Here is a 15451-nt window from a genome sequence, read left to right on the forward strand (position 1 = left end):
ATGACACAAACTACCACTACCCCCCCCTTTGGACAAAAGGAGCAAAAGATTCATTTATGTTTGTTTTGTTTGAGGAAGAGTATATCTACATAATAATCCTAGCTATATAGACCAGGCTGGCCTCAAATTCACAGAGATTCTCCTTCCTCTACCAAGTGCTGGGAATTTTTTTTTAAAGTTCATATTTGTGGTGCTTTGAATACGCTTGGCCCACAGGGAGTGGTACTGTTAGGAGCTGTGGTCTTGTTGGAGGAAGTAAGTGTGTCGCTGTGGGGGTGGGCTTTGAAGCTCTGCCCAGTGCAGGAGTCAGTTTTCTCCTGGCCGCAGTCAGATCAAGATGCTGAACTCTCAGCTCCTCCTGTGCCATGCCTGCCTGGAAGCTGCAATGTTCCCTCCTTGATGACAATGGACTAAACCTCTGAATGTGTAAGCCAGCCCCAACTAAATATTGTCCTTTATAAGAGCTGCCTTGGTCATGATGTCTATTTATAGTCATGGAAACTGTAACTAAGACAATATTCCTTCCTGGAAACCACAGGAAATTGATGAAAATGGTCCTCCTATATGTCTGTACTCCTTTATATCACTGGTATCTCAGGCTGAGCAAGACAACTGTTGATTAATAGCACATTACTGATAATCAAGCTGAGCCATGACTGAGAATTATCTTCTACCCTTTGCCCTGATGAAATGTTGCTTTATTTTCCATTTTGGGCATGGAAATGGTAGGTAAGGTAAGAGCCACTTTTATTCTATCTTGTAAGGCCACAGTTGAGGCTGGAAAGATGACTCAGTAGTTAAAGAGAACACGCCACTCTTTCAGAGGATCCCGGTTCAATTCTCAGCACCCATGTGGTAGTTTACAACTGTCTGTAACTCCAGTTCTAGGGGATCTGACACTTTCTTCTGACCTCTGAGGAAACAAGACACACAAGTGGCACACAGAAATACATGCAGACAAAACACCCATATACATAAAATAAACCATAAAATTAAAAAAAAAAAAAAGAACACGTTTGTACTTTGTGCTGTTGAACCTGCAGATCCACACAGTAAGTAGTCTAGCATATACACAGGGCCAGCTGCTAACAGCTTGTTTGTTTTGAGCTACTCTTTAACATGGGCATCTCTAGATGGCTCTCTGGGAAGGATGTAAACTACATCACTGGGGGCATGTGAACCCTTACTACACAGGGACGATAGTGTGGGAAGCAATATGGGGAGAAGCTCCAACACCATGAATCTCAGAGGCAAGGCTGCTGCCCAACCAGCGACAACCTTTACAGATTCCCTGTAAAGTATGCCAGCTGGGGATGGAATGGGGAAGCAGACTTTGGAATGTTATTAGTTCCCTGCTTTCCCAGACTGCCATATCTTTAAATAAAGTATAGTTTCGTGACTCAGTTCCTGTCTCTGGTCCCTGGCTCTAGTATTGTAGTTACACAAGGAATTCTTTTATTGTGAAGAGGAAAATGGTTGTTTCTTGAGAATTTCTGACACTGTTAGGTAAACCTGGGTTAGACTCTGGGCTCCTGTTCCTTATTCACTATTGGGTAATGTGTCAGCTTCTTGCTTTCCCAATGGGTGTGATAGTAAAAGTGGCAGTCCTGTGACTAGATGCAGGCACTGGTCTGCAACCTTATGTCTCATTTTACAGTCTGTTGTCCAGGATTCCACCGTCCCATCGATTTAACAGTGTCCTCATAGGTCTGTAGTGGGTTTGGGATCTTCAATGCCAAGTGAGTATGAAGGAATGCTAAGTACAGGGTCAAGGTCTACACCTCAAGTTCCCATCTCTCTGGGCTTACTACTAGTAAGTTATGCACATGAAAGGACTCTAATTCTATATTCCATCCCACTTACATGTGGCCAGTGATCCTGGCACCTAGGTGTCAAATAGTTATCAAATCAGTGAATAGTGATCCAATTAATAACAGAATACATATACTGCCATATATTCCATATGTAATATTAAATATATTATCCTTAATATATTAAGGATATCCTTATAAATATATCCTTAAATATGTCATTAACTATATGGGCAACAAAAAATCTTTCTAAGGATAATTTTCTCTCAAAGATGGCCAATTTAGTTCACTGTATCTGCCCAGCTGGACCCTGTTTAACTCAGGGGTATTTTGTTATCCTTAAACAGAACTTTTTTTTTTAATAGAAAGTGTTCCTATCAGTCCATAACATGGGGAACTGAGGAAGGAGAGAGGCCATATCAGCCCATAAACACAGGGAGCTGAGGAAGGAATATTTCTATGTTCATTAACTTAGTTTCTGTGCAATCAGAGACAGGTTCTTTGGGATAATCGAAAAGACACAATTCTTTGGAAACTTTTGCTTCAGATCTTACATTTTGATTATCCTAATATTTTTTTCTTTTTAAAAAGATTTATTTTTATTTTATGTGTGTGAGTATATTTTTCTATATGTATGTATGTATGTATACTATGTACATGCCTTGTGCCAGAGGACATCAGAAGAGGGCATTGGATTCCCCGCAACTGAAATTATGGATGGTCATGAGCCACCATGTGGGTCTTGACACCAAGACCCGGTTGTCTGCAGGAGCAGTAAATGCTCCTAACTGCTGAGACACTAAGTTAAATATTGACAGATTTTGCCAATGCTGGGTTCTAAACACAAAGCCTTCAGATTTTTCATTGAGAATTGTAGAGGTTTGAATATGCTTGGCCTAGGGAGTGGCACTATTAGGAGGTGTGGCCTTGTTGGAGGAAGTGTGTCATTGTGGGAATGGACTTTGAGACCCTCCTCCAAGCAGTCTTCTCTTGTTTGCATTCGGAACAAGATGTAGAACTCTCAGCTCCTACAGCACCATGTCTGCCTGCATATTGCCATGCTTTCTGCCATGATGATAATGGACTGAACCTCTGAACCTGTAAGCCAGTCCCAATTAAATGTTGCCCTTTATAATAGTTGCCTTGGTTATGTGTCTCTCCTCAGCAATGGAAACCCTAAGACAAAGATTAAAGTCCAAGTGGGCTTTTAAAGTTGCTTTAAGGAAATAAAATTATCTTACCCTATCCTATCAATGTTGCTAAACAAAGACATGAAGCTATCATGTTGAACATGCATTGCTACTTTCTGCCATTTCTATAAACACTATCATTCTAACACCTAAATCCTCATGAGTCATCATCTTTGGGTCCCTGGAGACATGCTTTAGAAGTTAAGAGCACTAGTTGCCTTTGTGGAAGACCAGGGTTTGATTCTCAGCACCCACATGGCAGCTCACAATTATCTGTAGCTCCAGTTCCAGGGGATTCAGTGATCTCTTCTGACACCCATGGCCATCAGACATGCACATAGTGCACATGCATGTACGCAGGCAAGACACTCATATATGTAAAATAAAATAAATAGATCTAATTAAAAAATTTTATATTGCTCCTAAACTGTTTTGTTGACAGATAAACACCAGAAATGGAAGAATCATATCATTGGCAGTTAATATAATTGACTTAGCATGTATTACCTTTGATAAGAAGTCAGTAAACCAAAGGAAAGGATGAGAGGAGGAAGAAGGAAGAATGAAAATTCTGCAGGCTTTTGCTTCTATAATTTAGGATAGCCTCAAACCTGCAATCCTTCTGCTTCAGCTTTCCAAGCCTGGGATTATAGAAGTGTGACCCCACACTCAGAGTTTCATGTGTCCCATGGTAGTTTCAGATTGAGAGTGACCTTAAACTTCAGACTGTCCTGCCTCCACCTCCTAATGCTTAGGAATGTGTGCTGGCTCACACAGTTTATGTAGTGCTTGGACTTAAACTCAGAGCCTCAAGAATACTAGGCAAGGAGTTTACCAAATGAGCTATCTCTAGCCAAAACATAAATCTTCTGATGAGAAATTTACTTGAGTCTATCAGAACATTCATGCCCCTAGTGCCATCATTTTCTACTGTTATGGTTTCTTAACCTCACTATCATTCTCTCAGCTCCTATGGAAAGTGACAGTGCAATTTAATGGTGACAGAATGCTAAAAATTTGAGCTCCCATTACCTGACAGCTACAAATACAAGATTCGCCCAATTTACAACACATTTGATTTGGGAATAATGTGTGGATATTCTGGTTAATTTTGCCAGTCTCATTCGCCTATTTCCACAGTTGGTTTTGAAAATTCAGCTATGGAACAGGGATAATTTTTTTTTAAACCTAACAGATTTTCCTTTAGGTGGCAATGGAGTAAGACTGAACAGCTATAAAATCTGCTCTGGATGCATGAAGGCTCTGGGGAGTGGACAAGGACACACACGTGAGAGGTGAGTTATGCAAATTTGGTTCCAGTCTTAGCCTTTGGCCCGGGGCTAAGAGCACTGCACACAAATGGGAGGCAAAGGGCAGGGGGTGAGGGGGCCCAGAAAGCTAAAGCTGAATGCAAGTGCTTTCTTTATACCATCCTTACAAGGTGTGCAGTGCATAGGTGCAGGATGTGTAACTACAGTAGGAAGGATAAGGTCAGGGGAACTGACCTACCTAAGGACATTCTTTCATTACCACTTTTCTATGCCTGGCTAAATACATGATGCCAATACTAGGATCTGAATCACATGTGGAAGGGTTTCCCCACATGGGAACATTTAACACATTTTAATTAATAAGAGTAATTTATATAGTGGGCTGGAGGGAGCGCTCAGAGGTTAAAAAGCACCAACTGCTCTTCCAGGGGACCTGGGTTCAGCACCCACAAGGCAGCTAACAAGTGTCTGTCATTCCAGACCTAGGGAATCCATCACCCTCGTCTGGCCTCTGCAGGCACTGCATGCATGTGCTGCACATGCACTCGCCAATACCCAAACACATAAACAATAAGATGTAAAAATAATTGTGTATGTTTTGTGCATGGCATGATGTATGTACAGTGGTCATCTCTATCACTGATCATATGCATCACCTCATTAGCTATCCTTTTTGGATGGTTAGAACACAACATTTAGTCTCTTGGAAAGTTTCAAAGATACAGTGAGTGATGACGACCAATAGTAACACTGGTGAGAATTAACTGGTCATCATGAAGAATGAGAGCGCTCTGAACTGTGTCTTCAGAAGCACAGTGGCTCTTTCACCAACTTCCCCCTAAACCATCACCTAGCAGTCTCTGTGGTTTTTTTCTTTTTTTTCCTTTCGAGACAGGGTTTCTCCGTGTAGCCCTGGCTGTCCTGGAACTCACTCTGTAGATTAGGCTGGCTTTGAACTGAGAAATCTGCCTGCCTTTGCCTCCCAAGTGCTGTGCGCCACCACTGCCCGGCGGGTTTTTTTTTTTAATGATGTCTTTACATCATGCATGTAAATGAGATCGTTAAGTATTTGACTCTGTGTCTGGCTTATTTTACACTGAACAGAATGTCTCTATGTTACAGGTGAAAGGAGTTCCTTTCCTTTTAAAGGCTGAATTGTATTCTACTTGGTATGCATGCCATGTTTTCTTTATCTGCTCCTCTGCTAATAAAGTCAGGTTGATGTTGTATGATGGCTACTCTGAACTGCAATGATCAGGAGATGCAGCTATCTCTTTGACATACCGATATTTTTCTTTGGGTATATATGTGGTAGTAATACTCCTTGATCACATGATAATAAATCTTTACGTTTTAGAGTTATCTCCAGACTGTTTTCCACGTTTATATTAATTTGCATTTCCATCAATAATGGATAAGGGTCCTTCTTTTTCCACAGACTCACCAGCATTTGTTAAGTATGTCTTTTTGATAACAGCCATTATAACTGGAGTGAGGCAGTATCTCATTTTAAGTTACTTTGTGTGTGTGTGTGCATGCATGCGTGTATGCGCGTGCGCACACACACACACACAGATGAAGCAAATGGAGGGCAGAGGGAGGTCAGAGGTCAACTTTGGGAGCTGGTTTTGTCCTCCCACCTTGGGTTCCAACAACAAACTTGGGTTGTGAGGCTTGCACACCAGGTGTTTTCTGCCTGCTGAGCCACCTCCCTGGCCTCTAACTGATGGTTAGGGGTGTTGAACATTTTCAAGTGCCTATAGGCAGGCTATTTGTAACACTTTCTAGAGTGTCTACTCGAGTCCTTTGTTCCTATCTTGGCCACCTTTTGTGGTGGAGTTGCTTTAGTCTGTCAGTACTGGGGTGGGAACTCTTGGTGAAGTGCAGTTTGAGTGTCTTCTTCCACCCTGCTCATCCTGCTGATCCCTTTGCTGTGCAGACTTGTCTTCCTTTTGTGCAGTCCTGTTTGCCTATTTCTACCTTTGCTACTGTATTTTAGGGTCATAGCTGAAAAGTCATCACTAGAAAATGCCCTGAGGTTCCTTTGTTCCTTCTAGTAGCTTTGTAGTTTCAAGTCTTAGGTTTTAAATTTTTAGTTCATTTTTAATTGATTGTTGTACATATGAGAAAATGGTCCAGTTTCATTCTTCTGCAGGCTGAGATCTGGTTTACTTAGTACAATTTATTAAAGAAATTGTCCTTTCCTCATTTTATGTTTTTAGAACCTTTGTCCAACATCAACCTGTGGGGAGCTGGGAGCTGGCTCAGGGGTTAAGAGGGCTGCTTTCCAGAGGACTCCAGTTCAATTTCCAGCTCGCAACCATCTAACTCCAGTCCAAGGATAGCCAATACCATCTTCTGGCCTATGAGGATACCAGGCAAACACATGGTGCACATGTGTGATATGTGTGAAATGTGTGATAACAAAACACTCATATACATGTAATAAGTAAATAATACAAAAAAATAAGTAAATAAACAAATATGCAAATACTTTTAAAAATCAATTGGTGGTAAATCTGTGGGCTAGCTGTACTGCTATTCAGCTCCACTGGCCTATATATGTGTCTTATATGTACCTTATATGTACCTTATATGTACCTTATATGTACTGTGCTGCTTAAGGCTTTTTTTTCAGGAAGTATGACGTCTTCAGCTTTCTCCTTTTTGCTGAAGATTGCTTTGACCATTCCAAGTCTTTTGTAATTCCATGTGAACTTCAGGATTATTTTCTCCATTTTATAAAAAAAATAAAGTCATTGAAATGTTGACAGTATTTTCCTGAATCTGTAGACTGCTTTGGAAACTGCAGACATTTTAATCTATGTTAATTCTTCTGAAGCCTGAACATGGGCTAACCTTCCATTTATCCCTGTCTTAAATTTTGTTCTTTCTTTTTTCTCTTTCACTTTTTGAGACAGAGCCTTGCTGTGTAGCCAAGGCTGGCGTGGAAGTCATGCTTCTCCCACGCAACCCAACTGCTGGCTTGTTACCACGCTCAGATTTTCTTGTATTTCTTTTATTGCTGCTTTAAACTTTTCATTTTTTATGCTTATATCTAATTATTTACTACCTCTTCTTCAAAACTTGCTAGAAGAAATAGAAAAACAAAAAACAAACAAAAACAAAAGCAAACAAACAGAAAACCCAGCAGTGCACAGATCCTAAATAGAAAATGTGAAGAAAAAAAAAAAAAAAGGCCAGGCATGGTGGCATACATCTTTAATCCCACTTAATCAGGAAGCTGAGGCAGGCAGATCTTTGTGAGCCTTATCAATATAGTGAGTTCCAGGCCAGCCAGGAACTCATTACATAATGAGACCCTATCAAAAAAAATTAAACAAGCAAACAAATAAGTAAAAAAAAATTTTTTAAAAGAGGATCAAATTAAAATCAAGGCAAAGAAAATAAAACAATAAAAGGCAAAATGAAAACCAGGATGTAAAATGTGAAGACTTTAAAAAGATGACAAAGTTCACACATCGCTGGCCTGATGGGAGGATGGGACGGGGCACCCATACTATCAAGGTAAGAGAAGCATCTAACCACAGACGCTATGGACCGTATAAGATGATGTCATAAGGTAGCATGTATGAGGTGTTGGGAAGGAGTGATATTATAGGATTAAATGTATGATAACGCCTGTACTGGTATAAAAAATGAAATAGAAGACAGAAATAAATGGAAAGCTATCCCATGTTCAGGTATCAGAATGGCCACAGAGTATGTCTGCAGTGGAGGTCAGAGGGTAATTTTGGAAGTCAGTTCTCCCCTACTGTCCAATCCATGGAACTCAGTTGCCAAGCTTCTGTGGCAAGCACTTTCATCTGCTGGGCCGTCTTGCAGCCCGATTTTGTGTTTCATAATGGTCTTTATCCTCTCTCTGTATGCCTTACTTCTCCACTAACATCAACTATTGGGGCCATGCAGAAGGAAGACAGAGCAGTTTTAGAACTCCCGGAATGCGGCCCACTGGTTAGCACAACTGAGATGGGTGAGCCTCGGGAGGCAGAGCCCCAAGGACCATATGTCCTGAGAACTTCATGCTCTTATGGAGTCCCGCTCTGCTTGCTGCCCTCCGAGTCATCTCATCCCTCCCAACCTACGCCTTGTGGGAAAACTCTAAGGGGGTGTCCGGTCCCTCATCAAGCAGTGTCGTTGGCATTTCCAATAACAGACATTGATCTTTTCCAAGTATTGCTGCTGGAGCAGATTAATGATTCAACAAGCACCCTTAGAAAGAATGCAGAGATGTAGATTGTTGGTGACGTTAACATGTTTTTGTTAGTGACTTTGATGTAGAAAATCCTGGGGAATAATTTAAAGTTCAGAGAGGCACACTCTTTTTTTTTTTTTTTTTGAGTTTCTCTCAGTAGCAATTTTATTTGACTCAGAGTGAGTCCCACACTCTGGCCCACCCCACGGACCATGGGGTCATTCTTGAGTAGATTTGNTGTCCTGGGTATCTTCATCAATCTCTTACGAGGACAGGAAAGCTATGGGTCACACCTATGCATCGGGGAGAGGCCCAGCCTCTGGATCAGGTGGAGCTTGGCAGGCAGGGGCTGTGTGTGGCATGCAGAGCAGGNCTGGTTACAGACTGGTGCTGGGGAGGGCCAAGCTTAGGAATAGGCTTAGGTCAGGGTCAGNGCTCTGGCTGAGGCCTCAGTAGCTGTGGATAGAAGACTTGTCCAGTTCACTGTGCTGTTCCTTCTGGGACTCTGTCACCACCTTCTCCCCATCCTGGGTCTCAATCGTCCTGATCAGAACCATCTTCTTTCTGTGGCTATCCTGGAGAGGCTCCACCTCAGGCACAGTCGTCTTTAAACTTAGAGAGGCGAAGGAATGAACCGGCACTGAGATCCGGCTCTCCTCCCCTTACAGTAGCTTCCTGTAGGTGGCTATCTCAATGTCCAGGGCCATCTTGACGTTGAGGAGCTCCTGGTACTCTCGCAGGTGCCTCGCCATCTCTTCCTTCAGCTGTCGAAGCTCTTCCTCCAGCTGTGCTGTGCCGGCTTGGTACCCTCCAGCCTCCAGGGCGAACTGCTCTTCCAGCTCTCGCAGCTGTCTGAGCAACACCTCGTTCGGAGGCACACTCTTGATAGTTGAGCGTGGGAGTTTTGAGGTCAAAACAGAAGAGCAATGGCAGCCTGACTAGCATGAGCCCCAGGGACTCTCTAACTAAAGCTGGGCTGGTGAGCAAGGCGATGGTTAATTACCTGTACCCGCCTTTCCCCTCTCCTTCCTGATATGATTTAATAAAACAGTGTTAATGAGTTAATGGGCAGGATTTTAAAGTAAAAGAGACTGATTTTTATATAAAAGTTTAGATTTGTGATTCTCTTAAGATTTTTTTATGGGAGTATTCTTTAAGATAAATAATAAGTTGATTGATCCTTTCTTTGTAATTGCAAATGACAGCCTGCCAGTAAGAGAACTGGCTGAGGAAATATCCTGCTTGCTTACACACTTTGTTAACCTATGACAAGTTACTTAAACATAAATGTACATGGGTCCTTGGGAATAATTTGGTTTTTTTTTTCACCTGTAATCTGTAAAACATTTAATCATGTAAGGGCACTAGGGACATGCTGGGCTTTTTTACCTATACTCTCTGTAATCATTCAGTTGAAGAAAAACAGGATGAAACCACACTGTAATTTTTATATTGCCTTAAACATTTTTCTGGAATATATAAGTTATGGCAGAAAAAAATAAAGTTGTTGGAGCTTGTCCGAGCTTTACTTCATCTACCAAGGTCTTGTGTGTGTGTGTCGAGTGTGCTCGCATGCTTGTTTTCACCCTTTTCGATGGTCCTAGACAATTAAGTTTTGCTCCCTCAGAGAAAAGCCTGCTAAGTGATTAATCACCGACTCCAGCCCTCTTCCTCAGTGTACCTGACCTGTCAAAGCTTGTTTCAGCAAACAAAACTAAGAGGCCACCAGAGATAGGACATTCACATTGCAGGCCACATACCTCTTGTGTTGGAGGCAGGGCCCCCTCACAGGTGACACAGTATCTCAGATGAGCAGGATTCCCAGTGCCACAGGTGCGACAGATCACCCTCTCCTTGACAACAGGGAATTACAAAGAGAATGAGCAAGGGCAGGGTGGAGACGCCCCACAGTCCTGGTGGTGAACTACTGGTATTAATGCACCCAGTCAGGAATACTACATTGGTCTGAGGATTATTGAAAACATTATCAATGTCTGGCACCCTGCCAGATAACTGAACACAGTTTTGAAAGAGACAGAACTGCAAGCAAGCAAGCAAGCAAACAAATAGAAAACAGTTTTCATTTGGTTTGAGGAAGACAATTTGAAATTTTACAGTGATTATGTTTCCATCTCCGGTACAGGAAAGCCAACAGTCAACAGGCTTTCTACTTCATTAGCCTACAGTGGAAAGAGAAAGACCTGAGACCAGCCGAAGCTCAGTCTGGATTTATAAGTCTGTTGGGTCCCAAGACTTTATGCTAACCAGGAATGTAGGTTTGTTCTGTAGGTTTTGACTTACATAGAATTTGAAGAAGTGACTGTCAGAAGAAAATATTAATGCAGCTTCCCAAGTTAATTCACAATAGAAGATTCAACACAGAAATGGAGATGATAGAACTAGACGGAGCTAGAAATGAGGAGGGGGAGAGGTGGGAAGCTGACTGCTAATAAGATTAGTATGATTAAGGGGAAACCTCACACTTTTCAGTTTGCCCTGGGATAGTGGAAAATGCCTACAGGGCAAGACCCAACTCATGGAAGGCTGCAGTTTGTAAAATGTGAGCTGATTGGAAACCACTGCTTAGGTAGCGTTCTGCAGGTTCAGCCACCAAGGAGCTCAGATGCAACAAGTGTGGCAGCAGGCCAGTTTATCTGGAGATGGCAGCCAAGTGAGTTAGTACCCTCACTCTCAAGGATTGTTTTTGCAGCCATAAGAGATGCAATGGTACTGTGATGAAAATTTGGAATTTTTTTGATTACATTTTTGCTCATTTAAGGTCTCTTTCAATGATTCCATTTCCATATGCTCTTCTTTTTAAAGTATTACTCGTTTCCACATCTCTCCTTAAGTATAAATAAAGCTTTAATGCTCATGAATCAAATAAGCAGTGTTTCTTACTTGTTACAACTTTGTCTCAGTTGGAGGGCTGGCTCAGAAGTTAAGATTGCAAACTGTTGGGCTAGAGAGATGGCTCAGCAGTTAAGAGCACTGACTGCTCTTCCAGAGGTCCTGAGTTCAATTCCCAGAAACCATATGGTGGCTCACAACCATCTGTAATGGGATCTGATGCCCTCTTCTTATGTGTCTGAAGACAGCAACAGTGTACTCATATAAATCAATCACTCAATCAATCAATCAATCTTTAAAAAAAAAAGATTGCACACTGTTGCCTCAAATGACTTGAGTTTGGTCCCCAGGACCCACATCAGGTGGCTCACAACCACCTTTAAGTCCAATTCTAGGACAATCCAATGCCCTTGGCCCTGCCAGTACTTGCACTCATGTGGACATACCCACACACTTATAAGGAAGTTAAGATAGCAAAAATAATCCCAAATAAATCCCATGTCTTTTGTCACGATGCATACCAAAATGGTTTTATTGACATGAGTTTGTAAAACAACACAAGAAAAACTTTCTTTAATTCATTCACCTCAATCAATATTTTGAACACTTGCCTGTTTTTAATTCCAGAGTACTAGGTCCCCAAATTCATATTAGTTGGTTATTACTCTCCCTTTCTTTTCAGGAAGCCCAATGAAATACTCAGGAAGTGGGGCAAAAAGTGGGGCAAAAAGACTTGACTGCAAAGCATTTGCCATTACATAAACTCACAGAGTATATCTATCTCTGAACTCTACACTGCAAGGAATAGAAATATAGTATTTATCCATTATTCACAAATCCTTATTTAGTGTTCATCACAGATAACGTACTCATTTATCTTGTTTTGCACAGACACGGTTCTTTCTTCATGTAACTAATTGGCATTAGTTCATAATAACTTTGAGGCGTTCTAAGTATGAAAAACACATATACTACAGGGGTGCAAAATACAAACCCTATGGTATTTACAACAGAGACACACAACAAAATATTATGCAATAATGAAAATGTTCCATACCCTGATGCCTGTAATACTAGTCACAGTCATGTTCATCTAAAGCATGGCTAGCATAGCTGTGATTTGAAGTTTGTTTAAATTAATTTAAGTAACAGCTTGTAGTCAGTATTGTACTTCCAAGCTGTAGGTCCTTCGAATACCTACAAGTTTTCACTTCCAGCCACTTAGTCATAAATTAGATGTTATATATGCCTGTGATAAAAGCTAACCAATTTGTTGTTGTTGTTTCTATTTTAAATTGTAAGACTTACTATTTAAGAGTTTGTATCAAAGCATATGTATGTTTTCTTTTAAAAGTAAAGATTTAAAAAGGCTGGACATAGTGGCACACACTTTTGATCCCAGCACTCAGGAGGCAGAGGCAGGTAAAGCTCTGCAACCTGGAAGCTTCCAGGCACAGTCAGTACAGGGTAAGAGCATCTCATAAAAAGATCATGGACCCACACTACTTAGTGTTCAGGTTATGCAGGAGAACTTTGCTGGCTCTTCATCGGTCACATAACCTACATTCTATTTCTTCTCTCATATCTACATATTTTTTAGATGAGCTAGTCTGTCATATTTTCAAACATTTTCTTTTGAAAGACACAGGATCAGTCTTTTCAGCCTAAGCCCAATATTCTCATTTTCATTTTTCTGCTAGTCAGCATCTAAATTAGTTTGGATAATGAAATTGATATTAGAATAATAGGCCTGGAGAGATGGCTCAGTGGTTAAGAGCACTGACTGCTCTTCCAAAGGTCATGAGTTCAAATCTAAGCAAGTACTGTGATATTAGAATGATTCAAGGTATTTTCACCTATATTAACTAGGAAGTTAATTGATTAGTCAGTTTGGTTTGGTTTGGTTTTTTGTTTGTTTGTTTGTTTGAGACAGGTCTCTCTATGTAGCTCTGGCTGTCCTGGAACTCTCTATGTAGACCAGGCTGGTCTCAAACTCATACAGATACTCCTAGCCTTGTCCTCCCAAGTGCTGGGATTAAAGGCATGGGGCACCTTGTCTGGCAACTAGACATTTATTTATGTAACATCACCTGAACATGACTGCTGGGTACATGAACAGGTTTGTAGGGTGGTCATGAGTTCCACTTCTACCACATCATCCTAGGCTTGACTCCATTCTAGCTGGGCAGGAGTATGAAGTTATTGTGGATGTGTCAGGTCTGGAAAAGCTGATATTCTTTTTAAAACATAACTGCAATCGTTTTGGAAGTACACTAAATGTATACATTAGTTTTAGGATAAATTAGGTCTTTATCTTTATTGTCTCATCTAGTCCATGAGCACTATCAGGTTCCTAATTGACTCTCCTCTCTTCATGATTTTTAAATAGGCTATGATTTTCCTCTACATAGCTCATGTTAATTACTAAATACAATCCAGATCTGTGTTTATCCTGAAGGGAAACTAAGGTTTTATTACTTTTCTAGTTGATAATATTTTTGTGCAGAATAATATTCAGTTTTCTCCTATACTAATAACCTTGTTGGTCTCATTTATTAGATAAGATTATCTTTTGATAAAGCTTTTTATACTGTTGATCACGCAAAATAATGGCACATTTATCTCTTTTCTCCTTATTACACACCTTTGTTTCTTATAGTTTTATCCAGTACCTATAATTTTCAATTTTTAAATTATGAGGGATGCTACTGTTCTTTCTTAATATATGCTTGACCTTAAAAGCAGTGTGTTAATTATTTCTCCAGAAATAAGACTCTTAACATACTATCATATTCTCTTTCTTAACTGGTCTGCAAAAGGCTCTTTGGAAATATAAAGCACTAGATTTTTTCTTTAGCACTAGACTTTTAAAAATGCTTTCCTTATAAACACATATAATCTTCACTTCCAGGATGTTAATTTCATGAATTAATTTGTTGACTATAATTAAATGTCCATAACACAAATTAATTTTTTTAGCTTTATAACTTTATTTTATTTATTTTGTTTAAGACAGGTTTTCTCTGTGTAGCTCTAGCTGTACTTGGAACTCACTCTATAGCTCAGGCTGGCCTTGAACTCTGCCTAACTCTGCCTCCTGAATGCTAGGATTACAGGTGGTACACCACCACCACAGAGCTTATATCCACCTTATTACAGAATCCTTGAAAATAATACATTTTATATTTCATTTTTTAAATTTTAAGTCAGCAAAGAATGAAATCATGACTTTTGCAGGAAAGTGGATAGAACTGGAGATCATGTTAAGCAAAATAAAATAGACTGCATCTCATATGCAGGATGTAGAAATCTGTATTTGTAGGACATTAGAGGAGAAATGGATTATGAGAGGGCAAGAAGAGATCTATAGGGAGGGGGAATAAGAGAAAATAATGGCTAGGCAGGTGGTGACAATGCACACCTTTATTCCCAGCACTCAGGAGGCAAGGGCAGGGGCAGGGGCAGGGGCAGGGGCAGGGGCAGGGGCAGGGGCAGGGGCAGGGGCAGGGGCAATCTCCGTGAGGCCAGCCTGGTCTACAGAGCAAGTTTCAAGACAGCCAAGGCTATACAGAAAAACTCTGTCTCAAAACACCAGGGGAGAAGGGGAATATGTGGTAGGAGGAGAAGGGGATACATAGCTTTTCTTTACAAATAGTGAAGTTTATTGTATATTACAATCTTGTATAAAATACATATGGCTTGTTTAAAAGATTTCATTTGTGTGTAAGGGTGTATATACTATATAAGGCTAGAGTTAGAGTTTTAAGCAGTTGTGAGCTGCCTGATGTGAGCTCTGGGGTCAGAACTCAGGTCCTCTGGAAGAATAGCAAGTGCTCTTAACTGCTAAATTATCTTTCCAGCCCCACTTTTTAAAAAAGAAAATATAAAATGAACATCCACTTTCCACCCTTGAGATTATATAACAACATGCTGTCAGTATTTTAGAATTTCCATGTAGGATCTTTGATTTCTTTTCTTTTCTTTTCTTTTCTTTTCTTTTTTTTTTTTTACCATATTCTTAATGTTTATCACTAATCTCTTGGGATTTTTTCCTAATTAGCCACATACCTGTGAATTTTAAAAACTAGAATATCTAATTTTTTCAAATATCTG

General features: G+C 40.4%; 1 protein-coding gene across 9 annotated transcripts in view; it reads right to left on the reverse strand.

The window, feature by feature from the left end:
• Positions 1-15451, reverse strand: part of Dzank1 (double zinc ribbon and ankyrin repeat domains 1) — a 56584-nt gene that overhangs the window by 16447 nt on the left and 24686 nt on the right. For all 9 annotated transcript variants that reach the window (XM_029536600.1, XM_021193872.2, XM_029536598.1 and 6 more), the window contains exon 10: positions 10249-10341. In XM_029536600.1, the coding sequence (XP_029392460.1) occupies positions 10249-10341 (93 nt within the window). The remainder of the gene's footprint in view (positions 1-10248; positions 10342-15451) is intronic.

Source organism: Mus pahari, chromosome 3, assembly GCF_900095145.1.
Source record: "Mus pahari chromosome 3, PAHARI_EIJ_v1.1, whole genome shotgun sequence".
Taxonomy (NCBI): Eukaryota; Metazoa; Chordata; class Mammalia; order Rodentia; family Muridae; genus Mus; species Mus pahari.